Below are 19,459 nucleotides of genomic sequence, written 5' to 3' on the forward strand. Positions count from 1 at the left end.
AAGGATTCACCTCAACCATGAAGACCAAAAAGCAGTAGTAAGCGGCCTTAAAAATAATAGCCACTAGTCAAACAAGATGCAGTCGGGATCAGGTTCCACCATGGTCCAGGGAGACCTGCTTGATGAGAAAGCACAGGGACTCCGGGCAACATACGCAGAGGGAACATTCTAATATTAAGGCTTGTATGTTTTGTTGAGGCAACATCGGTATCCATCCATCCATCCATTGTCTACCGCTTATCCTGTATTCAGGGTCGCGGGGCCTGGAGCCGATCCCAGCTGTCATTGGGCGAAGGCGGGGTTCACCTGGACAGGACGCCAGTCTATCGCAGGGCCGACATGTAGAGACAGACAACCTTTCAAACCTACGGGCAATTTAGAGTCATCAATCAACCTATCCCCATCCTGCATGTCTTTGGACTGTGGGAGGAAGCCGGAGAACCTGGAGAGAAGCCACCCTTACAGGGGGAGAACATGCAAACTCCACACAGAAGGAGCCCGTACCTGACCCAGGAGTCGAATCCGGGATCCGCTATGAGGCGACAGTGCTACCCACTACACCACCATGCAGCCCAACATTGGTATCATTAAGGGTAAAATGTCTGTTTTGGAAAAGTCTGAAACTGAAAAAGCTAAATGGAATTCCATTATTTATTGTTATTATTATTATTGACACCCAGACTGTGCCTGCACAGAAGTTTAGTTAAATATAATTATCTTATCTCTCCATGCAAATATTATTCCCGCTTTCTTAAACAATGAAGAATGTTGTTTTTCTTAAATGGTTAAAAAGGAGCTATAGCCTACACAGTTTTGGAATATTTGTTGAAGAAAAGATTGTAAAAGAAGAAAATGTTAGAAACTGACCTTCCCAAGTATAGCAGGGTTGTGTGTGGGTGTAGTCTGCTGAATGTAGAACCTTTGATATGATGGTATAAACAAAAAGAAGTAGAAATGTAAAATTGGAGTGATGACACCTCCCTCCGACATGTGGTGCTAGAGTAAACCTCATCATTGGGAGGCGGGCTTTAGCCTCACTGCACCAATGACAAGCTGCGGGGGTCATAGTTGAAGGGTTACATCCAATATGGCGGCTAACAAACGAGTGCTGTATGTTGGTAAGTTAATATTTCTTTCATTTAAAATACGTTAGAATGGCATTGTTTCAGTAAAACTAGCTAACACTTTAAGAACGACACGTTATAAATAATGAAATGAGACAAAAGCAGATATGTACGTGCGTGTAATCTGAAAAATACTCCGATACAGAAAGTTTTACCCGGTAAAACACAATGCGTCAACTCAAAACATGGCGACTTCATTGATATAAAACTTTAAACTTGCATAGTTTCCCTGCCGCCATGAGTAACGTGCTTTATGTCAAGTTGTGTAATAAATACATGAAATACAACGACAACCAACAAGTTTTATCATCGGGACTCCCATGGCTCTTGAATGTAGCATGTAAAACTGCTCCGTTTTCCTCTCCTGAATATGTATAACGTTCCAAACAAACGTCTTCAAATTAAAACTGTGAAGTGACATGACAGTGAGTTATTGTTCATCAGCTCAGTGTCAATACGGTGTTTCTGTCAGGTGGCCTGGCAGAGGAGGTGGATGAGAAGGTGTTACACGCAGCTTTTATTCCGTTTGGAGACATCACAGACATCCAGATCCCATTAGACTATGAAACAGGTAAGATCTTCTATTAACATAACTATTTCTATGGAACATTTAATCACTGTGGGTGCGATTAATATTAAGCTGTACTAATGTGTCTTATGTTCTGTTTTCAGAAAAGCACAGAGGATTTGCTTTCATTGAGTTTGAATTGGCAGAGGTATGTACTGATTATCGTGCTGAAAAACACACTAAGGGCTTCAATAATGTAATATTAACCCGATAAAGGCAATACTCTTCATGAGAATCTTCATAATTTTTTTAATTTATGACTCTAACCTGAATTAGGTCATAGTCCGAGCCTAATTAAGTATCTAGTTGCATTATTGAGAGATGTTGAACATGTAAACCTTAACTGAGCTGCACATTATATGAGTTTTTACTCAATTATGCAATTCGCAATAATCCATCTGCTTGCTGATGGAATCTACTCTCATGTACCCCCATGAAATAAATCTCTTTGTGTATACCATAGCCAAACACAGAATTATTGTGTTTTAGTATTTAAGAGGGTCAAATCCCATTTATTAATATGGCCATTCACTAGCAGTGAATAGGAATAGGAATATATCGGGATCCTTTATACATCATTTCATTAGATTTCTTTCTTAAGTTAATGGTGTATGGTAGTCTGACTGGAGAATTCTGTATAAACATTGCTGGTAATTGACACATATCGGGGACTTTAATAATAAATATTTCCGAGCTCATAACTTATTTATTCCCTTTGTCTTCTGTAGGACGCTGCAGCAGCTATTGATAATATGGTAAGTGGGTCACATTGCTACACATTAATGTCAGTGAAGTTTTATTTTTCTTTCTGAGACCTACATGTTGTGAATTCACCCAAAATGTCCAAATTTAGCTTTCTGCTTTTAATGTCGATTTTCTTTATTTTGCTAGAATGAGTCTGAGCTTTTTGGACGGACTATCCGGGTCAACACCGCTAAGCCCATGAGAATCAAGGAAGGTTCTTCTCGACCAGGTGATTCATGTAAACGTGGTTGTACTTAGGTTTAAGTCATTTATACCTGTGGTTACGATTTTAACTCTGCTTTTCCTGTCAGTGTGGTCGGACGATGACTGGCTGAAGAAGTTCTCAGGTAAGACCGCAGAAGAGACTGAGGCGGAGGCAGCGGGCGGAGAAACAACCAACACTGCAACGCAGGAGGTGAGATGCCTTTCTCTCTAAGCAGGCCTCTGACTCTTAACTATGTTAAGATAGAAACATAAGTATGATTTGTTTTTGCAGGCTGAGACCCCAGCGAAAAAAGGCAGAGTTAATCCTCAGGTCTACATGGACATTAAAATTGGAAATAAGCCAGCCGGGAGACTTCGCTTCGTCCTTCGGGCAGACATCGTTCCCATGACAGCAGGTATGTATGCTGTACAGCATTGTCAAAAATACATACTGCAGTTTCACAATGTTTAGGTTGCTTTCATAAAGAATTGCCATAAGACTTACTTATACAGGAACAAAACAAAACCTGCAAGTGCTTAATGATATCATTGCTCATTTAAAATCAAAATAATCACCTGGCAAATAGTGACACCAGCATCATATTTACATCCATTACAGAGAATTTCCGCTGCCTGTGCACACATGAAAAGGGCTTTGGCTATAAGGGTAGCAGCTTTCATCGCATCATCCCTCAGTTTATGTGCCAAGGAGGTGACTTCACTAACCACAATGGCACCGGTGGCAAGTCCATCTACGGACGGAAGTTTGATGATGAAAACTTTGTCCTCAAACACACAGCGCCAGGTGAGGAGTTTTGTGTCTTGGTGGACTCTCTGTAAATGAACATCATGATTTACGTTTACAAGCAGATCATGTGGATATCTGGCCAAACCTTGTCTCTAATTCTCACAGGGCAGCTTTCCATGGCTAACTCTGGAGCAAACACTAATGGATCTCAGTTCTTCATCACCAATGACAAAACAGACTGGCTAGATGGCAAACATGTGGTGTTTGGAGATCTTGTGGAGGGGATGGATGTGCTCCGTGCAATGGAGGTAAGGGATAAAAGGCTTAACTGTAACTGCAGACTATGTGTTTTATATAATACAATCACAGTTTGCTATTGTTTAAATAAAGGGTTAACTCAGTGATAATAAAAGCTTAAAATGACTCACAGCAAAAATGCGCTCTCATTAACAATCCTTAGTTAAATGTGTAATTTATTATTAGGGCAACACATGGACGTCGTACACCAAAATACAGCTTCCTTGCAACACAAGTAAAAGTACACTAAAAATACTAAGACTGTTATTTGATTACATCAGGAGGAAGCTTGCGGTGGTGTTTTGGTCCGGTGGGTCTGCCTGGGTGATTGGCTGTAGGCAGTCAGTTATATTATATGTGCATATTTAGCTAGTTTGAGCAAGTGTGGGCTTCTCAATGTTTTCATCAGAGTCCCCTTTGAGTAACCGTGAAACATAAAGTACCTTATATCTTAGTCCAAACTAAAGGGAAAATGTATAAAAGGAAATCATATAATTGAGCCATTTTAATAACAAGGAGGGGATGAAGATTTCAATGTAATCTTGATTTTTAATTTGCAAAAATCAAAGGATAATATTTATGATCATAATATTGACAATTATACCTAAATTAAACATGTTGCTCAAACATCCATCTGGGCTTAATGTCATATTGGTGGTTGTATTCTAATAAAAGCAAAAGTTTAAGATGATCTGGCTGACTTTTGGTTAATTGCTGTATCTTTCAATGTGGTTTCTTTCTTCAGGCTCAGGGAGCTAAAGATGGCAAGACGAAGCAGAAAGTCATCATCTCTGACTGTGGAGAATATGTGTGAATGATGTTTGTATGTATGTATGGAGCCAGTAAATGTCTGAAAGCATGAGTGTGTTCATGGTCTTTTGTACTTTCACCACAAATCATCTGCCATGTAAATATTGCAATAAAAAAAAATGTTTTTTAAATAAAAGTTCCCACAACTTGATGTCTTCTACTTTGTATAAATTAAATGTCACATTGATCCACTGCTTGTTGGCTTACATGTATAACTGCATATTTTCTTATTTTGAGGTTCAACTTGCTTTTAAATTCATTAACAAAATGTTTTGTAACTGAATAATTATGGATTCATGGATTTTCATATTGGTTTCAAATTGGTAGATTTTACAATTCCTACTTGTTAAAAACTAAATGCATTATCTTTCGTGTTCATAATGAATTGATCAGGATCACAAGGAGCCTGTTTGACCAAACATATACATTAATTAAATATCAAATCAAACGTCGCACGTTCTTCTCACCCTAATGGACGGAGAAGCAGTTGGCGTGGCGCTATTTGGAGATGCCACACCTGAGCAGGTTGAGTGGAGCGAAGACATGGCAGCCACCAACTCCACCCCCTCCGCTCCCGTCCCGTCGAGATCTACTGAGATTCTCATCGGCGAGGTTCATCCGAAGCCTGCTCCTCCGCTCCGACACGGAACGGCAACAACTGCGTTAAACTGTAAGTCTTCAAATTTATATGTAAATCACTGAATCATATAGTAATGGTAACTTGTTTGGATTTACCCCATTTAAAAGGTTTTAGACGTGGGTAGGATACGCGCAATTGCGCACGGAATATACACGTTTAAAAGCGTTACCGTAGCCGTTGGGAAGTGAATGGCTGATTGAGCAAGAGTTGTCTGACATGATTAACCATAACCTTTTATATTCTCGCTGTGCTAAAACAGTATGACAATAAGTATTTTGTTTAATACAAGTCGTGCGGCGCTTTTAGGCGCTCATTTTTCTCTTTTTTTTTTCTCTTTTCTTTGCGATATGTGAACTCGTGAATGTGCGTGTTTATGGCCAGGTTCAGTTTGTTCATTTGCTGTTTAAGTTCATTTTTTTTAATCCGTGATAATGACCGTAATAAAGTTGAATGTTTACTTTTGGTTTGAGGCTGGTAGATACCTCAGTTTTGTCTGTGCCATTTAAGCTGAAAAGAGCTTCCTCTGTCTTCCATCAGCAGGAAGAGAAGACAAGACTGTGAACAAACCCCGTCATGAACTGGGCATTCCTCCAGGGTCTCCTCAGTGGGGTGAACAAGTACTCCACAGCCTTCGGCCGAGTTTGGCTCTCTATCGTTTTCCTCTTCAGGGTCATGGTGTTTGTGGTGGCGGCGGAGAAGGTATGGGGCGACGAACAGAAGGACTTCAAATGCAACACCGCTCAGCCCGGCTGCCACAACGTCTGCTATGACCACTTCTTCCCCGTCTCTCACGTCCGGCTGTGGGCTCTTCAGCTCATCTTCGTCACATGCCCCTCACTCCTGGTGGTGATGCATGTCGCCTACAGGGACGACAGGGAGCGAAAACACCGGCTCAAGTATGGCGAGAACTGCCGCCGCCTCTACCAGAACACGGGCAAGAAGCGCGGAGGTCTGTGGTGGACCTACGTCCTCACTCTGGTCTTCAAAATAGGTGTGGACGTCACCTTCGTCTACCTCCTCTACCACATCTACGAAGGTTATGACTTCCCCTCGCTCATCAAGTGCGAGCAGAAGCCCTGTCCCAACAAGGTGGACTGCTTCATCGCGCGGCCCACCGAGAAACGAATCTTCACCATCTTCATGGTGGTCACCAGCCTGGCCTGCATCCTCCTCTCCATTTTCGAAATCCTCTACCTGATTGGCAAACGCTGCCGCGAGTGCTTCACCGCGGTCCATAACTCTCGCCACGTCATGACCAACTCAATGTCCAGTGGAAGCAACCTGATGGAGGCAAACTCTCTAAAGGGGACAATCAAAGCCCCCCCTCAAACGCCCGCTCCTTCATACAGCGTTGCCATATCTTGAGGAACTGAGAATAAAGGCAAAGACTTAATGGGAAACAATTTTGTAGGAAAGGAAACGTGCCCCTCCTCCCACTGCAGGCACTTCCTTACAAGACTTGTCAACAGACATTTGTGTGCTCAGAGACTGAACTAGTGGAGGTCTTTCTTAACCGTGTCTACATGTCAGAGAGCCCAAATGTGTCATTGATCAGGAATGTGCTCACTGTGGTAGGAGTCGAGTATTTACAGTGATTTTGTTCCAGATTGAGTTCAACAGCCCAACAATTTGGCCTTGAGACCAATTACATGAGTCACTCCTTGGTTTTGGCGATGGTTTTACAAACACGTGGGTTTTCTGTGTAAAGTTTTCCTTCTGCTCAGCGCCCAACCCCAAAATGTTTGGTTTGAGCTGTACCGTTTCTTTTCCCTTCACTCGCAAGTTCATTTCTGGCTCTTTGTGGAATACTGTACTTAATTTAAAACGGTTTGAAATATTGTGCATATTACTTTTCTGACCTGCAGAGAGCAATGAAGTCTAAATGCAGTGTCGTAAACACAGCTGTTAATAATATGAGGATGTTTGTATTTCATAGTGTTGAGGTGCAGTGTGTCTGCATAGTTGTTAATAATATTTTTCATTAAAGATAATAATTTTCATATTTGAAATTGTGTCCCCCCCCCCCCACCATACACAATATCTTAGCATAGGAAATATACTAAAGAATACCACTCAAAGGATTTGTTAATTCTGCACCCCTTCCTTGGTTTCACAATAACCTCAGACTTTCTTTCTTCTCTCCCTTTTTCCATGTGCTGAAAAAAGCTTTCCTATCCTTTGGCGCACAGTTCCGTTGCTAGGAGCGACGCCCTCATTGTTTAGGCAGATTGGTACGTTGAGGGGGCAGAGGAGGAGTCTCTCACTCCTCATGTTTGACTCATCCATACAGACTGGTTTATACCCACCCTGTGTAGGAATGTGTTGGTCCGTGCAACCTCTGAATGGATGTTTCCAGTATTGACATTGCAACCTGCGATAGGAGTAATGTAGCGAGAGTGGAAAAAATCACATATTTTCTTATTCTCTCCTTGTGGCATTTAGTTGGTCAGATAGTTTGCTCTGCCTCTGAAACACGTGCTGCCATCTCAATGCCATGGAGTAGAACACATGTTTGCGCTGCTCAGAGCAATAGAGAATGACATTTTAAGAAGTCAAACTGTTTCTTTCCACAAACAATGAACGCATCTGCAGGAGCCAGTGTTAACAGATTTCATTGGAACAATAAATGATAGACACTAGACAGAAGTTCCGATGAACTCACAAGAGAGGTCTGTGTACTATCAGGGGACTGATTTCCGGAAAGACAAGTCGGGATGCATTTTTTCTTCTCTTCTGTTAGGTTGGCAGCAGTTACATCCATGATGGATATCTGAATCCAAAAGAAGGAAGTGGAAAATGTTTTATCTGTAAATAATTTGAGACTTAAAGGTGTCAACCCACCCATATGCAAGTCAGTAGGGATGACTTTTCCTTTCTCCGGGATCAGTGTTTCTACAGTTATATTGGTGTAGTGATGAAGTTAAGCATCACTTTTATATTGCTATAAAAGGATCTAAGTGGTACACCAAATATAAAGTGTAACAGGCGCTGCACAGTTCTCTTTGTCCTTCGTCTGTTTGTCTAGCCTGACTGGGTGGTTCTGTAAATTAGCCTATACTCACTCCCACTACAGGATCCTCTCAACTCTTCTCAGCTAGTATTTCTCTTTTTTGTCCCAGCCTTATCGGCACTGGTACATTTCCTTCTTTTCACAATACCACCAGTGATACTGATGTCTATCCTGTTGAGTTGGTCTGTCTTGTCATGTCTTGTCGAGACTTGCTGCTGTCAAAAAGTTGACTCACCAGGTGCATTCCTCCAGGTGTGTCCCGGCAGACTGCCTGGACCAGTTCTTCATCTGGAGTCAATAAGCCACTTTTCTTTCCCCTCCCCCCTTCTCGATTTCAATTATTGTCAGTTGAACTGCTCCAAATGCAGCGAGTACAGATGTTGTGATCGTGCCTCACATGAACTTTCCTGAAGTGCACGGCTGGAGTTGATACTTCTAACAATATTCTGAGAGTTTTAGCTCATGGCTGCAAGACTTTGCGATCAAGTGATTCATTTAGAGAAGCCAGGAGAACTGTAACATTCTCTTTATAGTGTTCGTTTTCACTGCTGTCATTACACATTCAGCCTTTTACATCAAAGAAAGTCTTTATTATTTATACGCTGATGAAAATACAACACATACAAACATTCTAAAGGTATTTAAAGATGATTTAATTACTTCTATCCATGTTTTAGTCTGGTACTAGACAACTGAATTGCTGTCCACATCTCAGTTTCACATCAACATTTTAACAAAGTGGAAAAAAAGACAGTCAGCTTGATTAGATTACTTTTATTTTGCAATCTATGCATGTGACATTTCGACAGCTGTTATATCAGAGCCTTGTAAATGCTTTCTCATCTTCTTAGAAATGTTGGGCTAGTTGTTGTGAGCCTAAAGTGATTGATAACAAATAACTCTGACTGGACTTGGAACTGGTGATACTTGAGCCAGTCTTTTAGCCTTTTTGTATAATGTAAACACAGGATTCAAGAGCTCTGAAGGCGGGCACCGGCCTGCAAGAACTGGCAAGCTCTGGCACAGCAATGGCGTGCTGATATTTGATGTTCCTTTCAGCTTTTGAAGACCTGAATTTCTCTGCAAACACTGCTAGTGAGGAACTGGGTGTAACTTGCATAACAAAAACACAGGAAAGCAGTTAATGAATAGGCTACGTTTGGTCGGTAAAGCAGACGGATAGTGAAGTGGAGGTAAAAGCTCACGATCTGACAATGAGGACGAGTTTAAAAAGGCTTGTGAATTGTGACAGTGTTACATGAGAGGGGCTTGGCCATAAAAAGACTAAAGGAAACACGATATGTCTTTTGGCACTGTTGTGGGAACTGTGTGTTAAAAAAGAACGAATAAATTAATAGTGCAGGAAATAAGAGGAACAGGGAAATGGAATATTATTTTGTGGTGTCATGACAACACATGAACTCTGTAACAAATGAACTGAATCTGACTTCTTCTCCACCAGCCACCTCATCTTTTTAAACCACCCCCTCAGAAAATCCCTGAAAGAATGTTGCCCAACACTCGTTATACTTTTGGAAACAACAAGACGAGACTGAGAACATACCAACAATAAATGCATTCACCTTAGGGTGTGTCCGCCTCTTACGTCTACTGTATGAAGCACTCAGAAACACGTTGGGACAGGGTGACAGAACTCTCTGGAAACCCGGGACATTAAAACAATGGACCTCAATATCTGGTCTTGAAACGTTTTAATAAGCACAAACAGCCCTCAGAGGAAGCTTTGCCTCAATTAACCCTGTCTGAGAAGACTTGCTGCTTGACCCCATGTTGCCAATTCTGAACCATGTGTGGGGTCAAATCACCAAGGCTCTGATTGGTTTATCTGGTTCCAAACGTGGTTGTCCATATCTCCATATCCTATTCAAAGTACCTGGAGATGGTTTCTGGTTTTCTGTGATCTGTTGGGCAAATATTTGATTTGCCACCTAACACTCCGGCGAGAGAGAGAGAGAGAGAGAGAGAGAGAGAGAGAGAGAGAGAGAGAGAGAGAGAGAGAGAGAGAGAGAGAGAGAGAGAGTGAAACATCTGCAGCAACTCCAGTCTTTCTTCTTTAACCACACCCACAGGCGCGTTTCTCAACACTGCGCTCCCATGCCTGTCGAAGGGATCCAAATCTGTGCGTTAAAGGACTAAAACGACATTAAAAGCAGGAAGCAATCCCCCGGAGATAAACGTAACCGCGTGTTTCTAAACTAATAATGGACTAAAGCTTCTTTTGGTAAGTGAAAAACTCGCTGCACTTAACTTTCGATGCGTCTAAAATGAGCCGATTTCAGCCGATTGGAAGTTGATTCGTTGGCTTTTATACGGTCTATGGAAGAAGGCTTTTTTGTATGAATTAATGTGGGTAAAGAGCCAACAATATATATATATATACAAATAACCGATATAGCGCTGTGCGTAAAATACTGTTTTTTGAGACTACGTATCTATTAAGTGACACACACAATAGTACATCGTATTTAGCCTACTTTGTTTCTTCGATTAATATTTGTATAAAAGTTGTGAAGTAGGCACGTTTTTTTTTTTATATATGAATTCTGGGTGTGTTCATAACTTTGGTCCAACTTGTTTCCTTTATGAACGAGGCCTACTCATAACTGTGCCTTACTGTTGTCACTGGTTGTTTCTGGTCTTGTTCATAAATGTTTTTTTTTTTTTAATTAATTAATTTTATTTTTTTTACATTAAATCCGTTTTGGAAGATAAACACGTGATTTTAAAACGTCAGAATTGAAGGTTTTGGGTTCCTAAAGCCACCTGGAGTGTGAATGAGACACCACCACTACCGAACGTGTTCACCCATTCTTCATTCTGTCTTGCCAGGCTTAAAGATAAACTACTACTATCAGGAGAGGAATTCCACAGAAGAGGGATTTGACTCCCAGCCAAAGAAATGGACTGGAAGACCTTCCAAGCCCTCCTCAGCGGGGTGAACAAATACTCCACGGCGTTTGGTCGGGTATGGCTGTCCGTGGTGTTTGTATTCAGGGTGATGGTGTACGTGGTGGCAGCGGAGCGAGTGTGGGGCGACGAGCAAAAGGACTTTGACTGTAACACAAAGCAGCCCGGCTGCGCCAACGTCTGCTACGACCACTTCTTCCCCATCTCCCACATCCGCCTGTGGGCCCTGCAGCTCATCTTCGTCACCTGCCCGTCCTTCATGGTGGTCATGCATGTGGCCTACCGCGACGACCGCGAGCGCAAGTACAAGTCAAAGCATGGAGAAGAGAGCAAGCTTTACAACAACACGGGCAAAAAACATGGTGGCTTGTGGTGGACCTATCTGATCAGCCTGTTCGTAAAGACCGGCATCGAGGTCTCCTTCCTCTACATCCTCCACCGCATCTATGACAGCTTCTACCTGCCGAGACTGGTCAAGTGCAGTGTGTCGCCGTGCCCCAACCTGGTGGACTGCTACATCGGCCACCCCACTGAGAAGAAGGTCTTCACCTACTTCATGGTTGGAGCTTCAGGCCTCTGCATCATCCTGAACATCTGCGAGATCATTTATCTCATCTCCAAGCGCTTTGTACGCATCGCGAACAAGATGAAGAGGCGTCATCGCAATGTGGCGGTGCATCATGACGACTACCCCAAGGACCCCTTCAACAACTGCAATGTGACAAAGTCAAGGATGGACCGGAAAGAACAGCCTCCATCCTTTAAGAGCGCATTCAAGTCTTCACACGGGGCATCTGGACTCAAACTGGAAGAGAAGATACGGGCCTCCGCTCCGAATCTGTCCTCTCTTTCGTGAGCCGTTATCAGGCTGCAGCATTCAGCATTGCTTGGGGTTAGAACCTTAATGACAGACCTCAGGAAACAGACTCAGAACTATGAGCCAAAAAATGTCAGTATGTGCTGGGCCCTGGAAGCTGAGTCATCGGTACTTCATCCTGTGGGCCCCTGTGTTCACATCAAGGACTCTTTTTGAGCACATGAACTCTGGTTATCAAATTAATTTGTTAATAATATAAGGATTTTCTTTTCTGAATACAATAAAGGTCTGTGTGCCTTTCCACCTTCACCCCTTCACACACAGGTTTGTCTTTCTTGTGACTGGAGTTGTGAAATGGGAGGGGACACTCGGCTCCACACAAGAAGGCAGGACACACCTGGCAGAGGTATTCACCCTCCCTGCCAGTGTATACAGTGGTGTGTCAGAGCGGTCTGGTTGTCACTGAATGTTATAAGATGCACACTTCGGTGATGCTTTTGTTATATAACTGAACGGACACCACAGTTTATCTCCACCATTTGCTGCCCTGATGACCTCGAGTCAATTGAAGAATGGTAAACAATTTTGAATAGGATTGTGGACACTCCAAAGTCACTGTGATGGCTGAGTTATACTTAAAGGTGTGCAAAGTGGCCAAAAAAATATTGGGTTTCGCTGCATTTATTTTTCAGGTTTGCTCAAAACACATCTTTCATTAGTGCAGGACGTATGCTTGGTCTCAGGTTTATGCCGTACAGTCACACACTGTACATAGACTGCCTGTGTTTTGACGTGCTTGTACACAAACTCGCCTCATCCAAGACCACTGTTGATTTTAAATAAGGCGAAAAGGAATGCTGCTGTTGAGTTGTGTGTTGGAGCACAGAAGAGGAGGTGGGAGGAAGCTTGAACAAACAGATGGCTCATTGAACTATTAGGCTGTTTTGTGAGTCCCTAATGGTCCACTGTGGACATCAGGTGGAAATTTATTTTATGCACTTGTTTTTGTTAATGTAATTTTTTTTTTACAAAACTAAATATATTACATTTATTGAATGTGTGTTGCATTGGTGTGTTAACAATAAGGGCTGCTGTTACTTTTATTTCTGAAATATGGTTTCCATTTATATGTTGAGTTACATCGTTACCTCCCACGATACCGATCACCATATTATTTAAGATGATTTTTCCATTACTGCTGACTCATAACCAAGTTTGTTACACCGATGATCACCAGACTTACATGCTAATAAGTATTTGCCCGTATCTAGCTGTGAGTCATCATGACGTGCTATTTTCCTATCATCTGATGCATATGATGTTTCAAAGTGTTGCGAAGGCCAGCAGTAAGAATCTCAGTCTGCCTGTCAGACTTGTCAGTCAGGTTTTAACAAGGTGCAGCAAAGGAAACAGTTTGTTTATCTTGAATCATTTCCGCAACAAACTGCAAAGCCACTATGGCGATTGTAAAAGATTAACGCTCACTTTAGTGCCACATGGTCAATGATGGCTTCAAATCCATTTTTGAATACACTATAGACAAAAATAAACTATAAAAAGGGCAAATTAGAAAGAAACTATGAGTCCAAGGTTGATATAAGTACCCATCTTTCTTTATACAAAAAACATCACAAAAGTGTAAATCAGGGACACATTTAATTTATGAAATAGTATTTATTTTATAAATTCACAATCTACTTGGTTATGTACATGTTGATGTGAAGAGTTGCATTTAAAAACAAATACACAGCACATCGAAAGTTCTTCACAGCCAGCAAAATGCCCAAGATAGTTTCCATAAATGCTCCCTATGTAGAGAATTCTCTACATACTGAGGATGATACAACTCTTAGGTCTTTTCCCACATCAGCAGTGAGTTCATCCATCAGTAGGACACAATTCATTATTATAGTCATTTATTAATTTAAACAAAGTCTGTGCCTCACGTTGGCTTAGACCCGCCATTAAAGAAACAGGTGAAGGTGTGGCTTTTAACAAGTATCATCTGTATGATTATACTCACTTTATATAAGGCACTGTTCCAGCTATGCCATCATGTAGTGTATACTGAATCAGATACTTCATTCTAAAGATAGGGAGGAGTCAGTAGCCTATCATTTTAAAGTGACTCAAACTAAAATGAATATAGGGAGAACTGAACATACAGATGATGATGACGACTCCATAGCTGTGCTGCAGTGTAGTCTGTTAAAGAGCCTGTGGTTTGGCCTCGTCTACAGCTTGCAGGTGGCCTGCGCCACTTTGGAGTTGGTCTTTCTGTTGAGGGTTCGACAGATGAAAGCTCCAGCATCCATCAGCTTTGAGAGGTCCACTCCCTGAGATGAAGACAGAAAGTCAAAGGGTCAAATATGAGGAAGCTCATATCGTACGTACACAATAATTAGAAGTGGACTGGAACATTCTGCAAAGCTGGTGCATTTAATTCATGAAGAAACCTTAAGAAGTTATAAGGTGGTATATATATAACTAAGCACAAAAGCAAGAGCAACATCTTTAATCTATACTTATCAAATCAACTAAACGACAGGTGTTGTGAGGAGCAGGAAGTGGGAGGGGCTTTGTTTCTTCAGAGTTTAGATATGGGATTGATTTCAGGTGTGACACCGCAGTTGCTCGCAGTGTAAATGTGAGTTTTTCTGAGTTAATGTATGTTTGCAGAACCGTGATGCTTAATTTATTTATTAAATTATTTAAATTGTGTTAAATCTGACCATGCATTAAATGTAGTATATATTTTCTGTTGAGATAAACCAGCATTGATTGTTCCAGCCTCACCTGCCCTACCAGCTGTCAACAGTAAATTACAATCTAAGTGGAATCCGTGGCTAGTTAATTGTGCCTGACACGCACATCCACAGTGTTAATCATCGTCCCGGTAATCAGCATATCCCTTCAACAGTGTTGACTAGTCAATTTTCTACAACAGGGGAGGCTAAAGGGAAACAAATTGTAGTTTCTTACGGTTTGAATCCCAAGTCCATGCAGCATATAGACTACATCTTCTGTAGCAACATTCCCAGAAGCCCCATGGGCATAGGGACAGCCGCCCAGTCCGGCTACTGATGAGTCTACCACACTGATTCCCATCTGCAACACACAAATAACTTTAGATTCAAGGTAAAGTTAACACTGCACTTACAATAGATCACCAAGATTGACATCATTCAATGATATTTTATGGCATTTAAACGAGCAGAAAGTGACCTGTAAGGCTACGAGGATGTTAGCCAGGGCCTGGCCGTAGGTATCGTGGCAGTGCACCGCCAAGGCTTTCACCGGCACCTCTCTGCTCACCGCCTCCAGCATTTCCTTCATGCTACCTGGAGTCCCCACTCCAATAGTGTCACCCAGAGAGATCTCATAGCACCCCATGGAGTACAGTCGCTTTGCTACCTGTAAGATAGAGTCAATGCTGGTTGTGTGACTGACAGTGCTTATGTTTTATGCTATTTGTCAAAGGATGATAAATAGATGTTTGCTAGTTTATGTAATGTATACATGTATAATGTGAGAACTCACATGTGCAACTTTTTCAGGTGCCACCTTGCCTTCGTACGGACATCCAAGCACACAGGACACATAACTGCAGTGACAAGAAACAAAGACACTCATGCAAAACTCAATCCAAACTCCAATTATTTACAAATTTGATGACAGTTAAGAGCGAGCCAGTAAGCTTACCCTCTAACTGGCACACCAGTCTCTCTGGCAGTTTTCATAACCTCGTCAAAGCGCTGTAAACTTTCTTCCACTGAACAGTTTATGTTCTTCTTACTGAAGAGCTCAGACGCAGCACCAAATATGGCCACCTCTGTAGCTCCTGCCTTCACCTGTCGTAGGAAAAGGAATTTTAAATGAAACATTGATAGTGCTTTTCAATATGCCAACTTATGCTTCCTCGCATCCTCTCTCTCTTCCCCAGACCTGAATAGTTGTTCCCCTTCCACCGTCATAGGAGGACCTTCCAATCTCTTAAATCAAAGAGATTGGAAGGTCTGGAGGAGTGTGAGGAAACACTGATGTATCCTTTGCCGAAGTCTTTTTGAGATCAGTGACATAACAGCTGGAATGATCTCCAACCATGGCAGGAGTCTACAAATGTAACGGTTCCTTTTGTATTCATAAGTTAGCTATTTAAGACAATCAAACTTACTTTTCCTCAGTTTGTGTAGTAAACGTAGGGCGCTGTTATAACCTTGTTCCGTAATGACACTTTACACCTTGTATGTGTATGAATGTGTGTGGGTGAATGCTGACATGTACAAAGCGCTTTGAGTGGTCTGGGCCCGGTTTCCCGAAGCCTTCTCAAAGCCTTCTTAACGCTACATCATTCGTAACCCCTACTTAGAGTTCCTACTTAACATTTTGCGTGTTTCCCGAAACGTTCTTTGCTACGAATCTCTTTCGTACGTCATACGTTGATAAGCTTGGTCTGGAGCGCCCTTAGAGCCTTCTTAGCTCTACCGTATGTTTCAGCTCCTGATACTTGTCGCCGCCACTGTACAGTAACCCAGAAATCCCTGTTGCGCATGGAAAATTGCCAGTGTTGTGTTTCACCAATGGTTTTAAGTCATTCATGAAGAAAATAATTGCTGGAAACACAAGCACAAAATAAAATGTGCATGCATTTCATCACAAGGCTAAGCTTTACCTCAACCTCAGAAGTAGCCTAGGTATATTACAGTGTCATTTAATTAGCCCAGTATAGGCTATGGTAGTATGTTCGACCATGGTTAAATAAATGTTTAGGCCTAGAAGGATTTCTAGCAATGTTTTATTCGCAAACACTGCAATAGCCTACATTTACATTTATAACATAGTGCCGTCATGCACCTGCGCATGAAATGGAAAATCGAACTCTGAGCAATAGATTTCAGCACTTTCTTTCTGGACAGTGCCATGTACGAACGACGTAAGGAGTGTTTCTTAAGAAGACTCCTAAGAGACCTTTCGGGAACCACGACTATAGAGGTAAACAACTTTGGTAAGTCATAACGTAGGAGTTAAGTAGTGCGCTAAGAGTGGACGTTATCGGGAAACCGGGGCCAGAAGTCTACAAAAGGTGCTATATAAATGCAGTTCCATTAACCATTACTTATGTTTTATTGTGTACAATTCAACTGCTATTATTGTGACATGTTTAGTGCAAACAGCTGCTAATGTTAAATAATAAGGGCCTATGTCAATAAAAACTCACATTCAGAACACATTTTCTGTTCTTAAAGATGTCATATTGATACAGGAGTGTTTATAAATATGAGTGTGTTAAAAATGCATGACACCTGAACATTTGTCACATGCCACATTGACATTGCTTTAGAATAGGCTTGTTCGTGGGCGCCAGGCCTGCAAAGAATTGATCACAGGCTGCACAATACATACCGGTTAGATTGTTGTTCGACTTGATCCCAACTTGCTCTGACATCATGCAACAAACACCACGTTTAGTAGAAAATGCTAATTTTATGTGAAATTCTAATTAATGCTAAATTGTAGGCCATTAGTCTTATTTTCACAGATATTTACGAACAAATAAAAAAATCCAAATGTGTTTTTGTTTTTAAATGTATAAATCTGAACATGGTCGCAAACTACAGATAGCCTACGGATTGCATCTAACAATCTCTATGACTTCCTGTAAATTCTTTGAAGGCTGCTGGAAACTGTCCGACTGGACCGCAGCTTTGTGTCTCCGCCTCCTTCTGCAGCCGCCTGATCTCGTCTACTTTCCAGGTGAGGCGCAGTTCACCTCAAACAAGCCTAATGACTGCTTCAAAGCACAGATGTTAATTCTGAAATGCCTGTTCCCCCGACTTCACATCTCTTCCTCACCACCTCCACTCGCATCTCTCATGGATGGGACTAGAATGAGGAGAGGAGGCAAGGAAAGTAATAGAAGCAACATGTTTGATTATTGAAAAGCACCTTTACCTACTGCATAAGAAGCTGTATGGACACTATGTCAGTGTAGCTATCGGGAAAGTGTGTTTGGATATAATGCTCCACACTCACAGCAGCCTGGAAACCTTTGAGGTTGGGGGTGAGGACTGGGTAAGACACTCCAGGTTTCCTACTGATGCCCTTCATCACCTCCACCTGGTCTGCCATCTGACATTTTGAAAAAAACAAACAACAGAAACCAATTAATGCTGGAGAAAACAAGCCACATTTCTATACGCTGCAGGTTCTGTACCTTGCAACGTTGGGCGTGTCACCACATTCCACATGAATTTGCTCTGGGAGAACAACCTCACCTGTGGAACCCATTTTGGTGATACAAAGCTGGTGGCCTCAATGACTGGCAGCCCAGCCGCTGACAGCATGTCAATCAAATTTATTTTAGTCTCTGTTGGCACGATGATCTGAGAGGGGAAGACGTAAAGCAACAAGATGAGGAACACTTGAAAACACTTGACACAAATACACAAGTGTCTTTCACCAGGTTACGCAACACATTCATTTTGCTCTATCTCAGTATACTGATGGTTAAAACAGTGACCAGTGAGTGGACATCAGACAGATATTTCCTGGATCATAGCTGCTGTGTAACGTTAATCCAATGAACCAATTCTTACGTAACATTACCTTTTCATTTTGAAGACCATCTCTGGGTCCAACCTCCACAATTTTCACCTTCTCAGGAAGAGCTTGACCTGCTCTAAGACCCGCCTACACAAACACACACACAAACACATTTATTACAGATGTTAAAGTAGCATTAGATTAGGAACAGCTGACCTGTTAAAACTGATACGCAGCCAACTAAGAACCGAGGTTAAAACAGCTGTTAGCTTAACCGCAGAGGATGCTAGCTGCTGACGAGCACTACCTGCGAGCAAAACGTGCGCAATACAAATTATAAGATAAGGGCATTAGAGCACAAGTAAACTCACTGTGTTGACCTTTGCTGCTGAGCTAAACGCCACATACTGCTGACCCACTGCTGAACTTAAAGCACTTCTGTTGACAAGTCTCATGACGGCCGCCATGATGGTCCAGCCTCTAGTATGTCTTCCTCGAGAGGGGGAACGGAGATTACCTCACATATGACAACAGCTCCACACTGCCATCTATGGGCCTGGCATGTGAATTGAAAAATAATTTCGGTAAAAAAAATGTCACTAATAGGTTTCGCCATTAAAACGTCCCTAGGTTGTTATTATATTGTTATATTAAGGGAATTATTTTTTCGTATTACCGTATTATAAGTTTTGTGAAATAGTGTGTTTGAATATGCAAATTACGTTTTATTTTATTGCATGTTTGTTCATTTCCACAGAAATCTGAACATGGATAAAGCCAGGTTCAAAATTGTTGTTTCATTTCGTTAATATTTTACAGTCGAAGGATGTCACAAAGGGAATTTGGGATATTTCTTAGTATCACTCCATAAATAAGAAAATACTTTGTCACCGTGATTTTGGGGAATACAATATTATATAAATCAGTCTGTTAGGCCTACTGATAGAACAAAAATTATTAATTAAAATCTAATTAAAAACCTTAAAAATATAGATAGCGATTAAACTGTTGGTGTGTGTAAATGAT

At 41.6% G+C, this 19,459-nt stretch overlaps 4 protein-coding genes across 6 annotated transcripts; 3 read left to right on the plus strand and 1 right to left on the minus strand.

The window, feature by feature from the left end:
• Positions 1-1,061: 1,061 nt before the first annotated feature.
• Positions 1,062-4,646, plus strand: ppie (peptidylprolyl isomerase E (cyclophilin E)). The gene is made up of 10 exons (XM_084013649.1): positions 1,062-1,118; positions 1,597-1,695; positions 1,797-1,840; positions 2,421-2,447; positions 2,584-2,665; positions 2,748-2,851; positions 2,933-3,056; positions 3,260-3,445; positions 3,554-3,696; positions 4,431-4,646. Exons 1-10 carry the CDS (start codon positions 1,088-1,090, stop codon positions 4,497-4,499), a joined length of 909 nt encoding a protein of 302 aa, XP_083869775.1. The 5' UTR covers positions 1,062-1,087; the 3' UTR covers positions 4,500-4,646.
• Positions 4,647-5,021: 375 nt separating this feature from the next.
• gjb10 (gap junction protein beta 10) lies at positions 5,022-7,135 on the plus strand. 2 transcript variants are annotated; one of them, XM_084013652.1, is made up of 2 exons: positions 5,022-5,165; positions 5,673-7,135. In XM_084013652.1, the coding sequence occupies exon 2, from the start codon at positions 5,709-5,711 to the stop codon at positions 6,498-6,500; it is 792 nt and encodes a 263-aa protein (XP_083869778.1). In that variant the 5' UTR covers positions 5,022-5,165; positions 5,673-5,708; the 3' UTR covers positions 6,501-7,135. The 2 variants fall into 2 exon arrangements, with proteins under 2 accessions (XP_083869778.1, XP_083869779.1); XM_084013653.1 differs by having other exon boundaries at positions 5,026-5,165; positions 5,676-7,135.
• A 3,930-nt stretch (positions 7,136-11,065) lies between these two features.
• On the plus strand, positions 11,066-13,394 carry gjb3 (gap junction protein beta 3; the record flags this gene model as incomplete). Of its 2 annotated transcripts, XR_014597448.1 has the most annotated exons (2): positions 11,066-12,414; positions 12,452-13,394. XR_014597448.1 is itself a non-coding variant. In XM_084013651.1 (1 exon), one exon carries the CDS (start codon positions 11,066-11,068, stop codon positions 11,927-11,929), a length of 864 nt encoding a protein of 287 aa, XP_083869777.1. In that variant the 3' UTR covers positions 11,930-13,394. The 2 variants fall into 2 exon arrangements, 1 of the variants encoding a protein (XP_083869777.1); XM_084013651.1 differs by having other exon boundaries at positions 11,066-13,394.
• Positions 13,395-13,527: 133 nt separating this feature from the next.
• hmgcl (3-hydroxy-3-methylglutaryl-CoA lyase) lies at positions 13,528-18,923 on the minus strand. Its single transcript, XM_084013648.1, has 9 exons — positions 18,805-18,923; positions 18,497-18,580; positions 18,166-18,273; positions 17,924-18,019; positions 15,593-15,741; positions 15,431-15,494; positions 15,116-15,304; positions 14,873-14,998; positions 13,528-14,226 (listed from the first exon to the last, which is right to left on the minus strand). Exons 1-9 carry the CDS (start codon positions 18,898-18,900, stop codon positions 14,125-14,127), a joined length of 1,014 nt encoding a protein of 337 aa, XP_083869774.1. The 5' UTR covers positions 18,901-18,923; the 3' UTR covers positions 13,528-14,124.
• Positions 18,924-19,459: the final 536 nt, after the last annotated feature.

The sequence above is a fragment of the Eutrigla gurnardus genome (genome assembly GCF_963514095.1).
Source record: "Eutrigla gurnardus genome assembly, chromosome: 7".
NCBI lineage: Eukaryota > Metazoa > Chordata > Actinopteri > Perciformes > Triglidae > Eutrigla > Eutrigla gurnardus.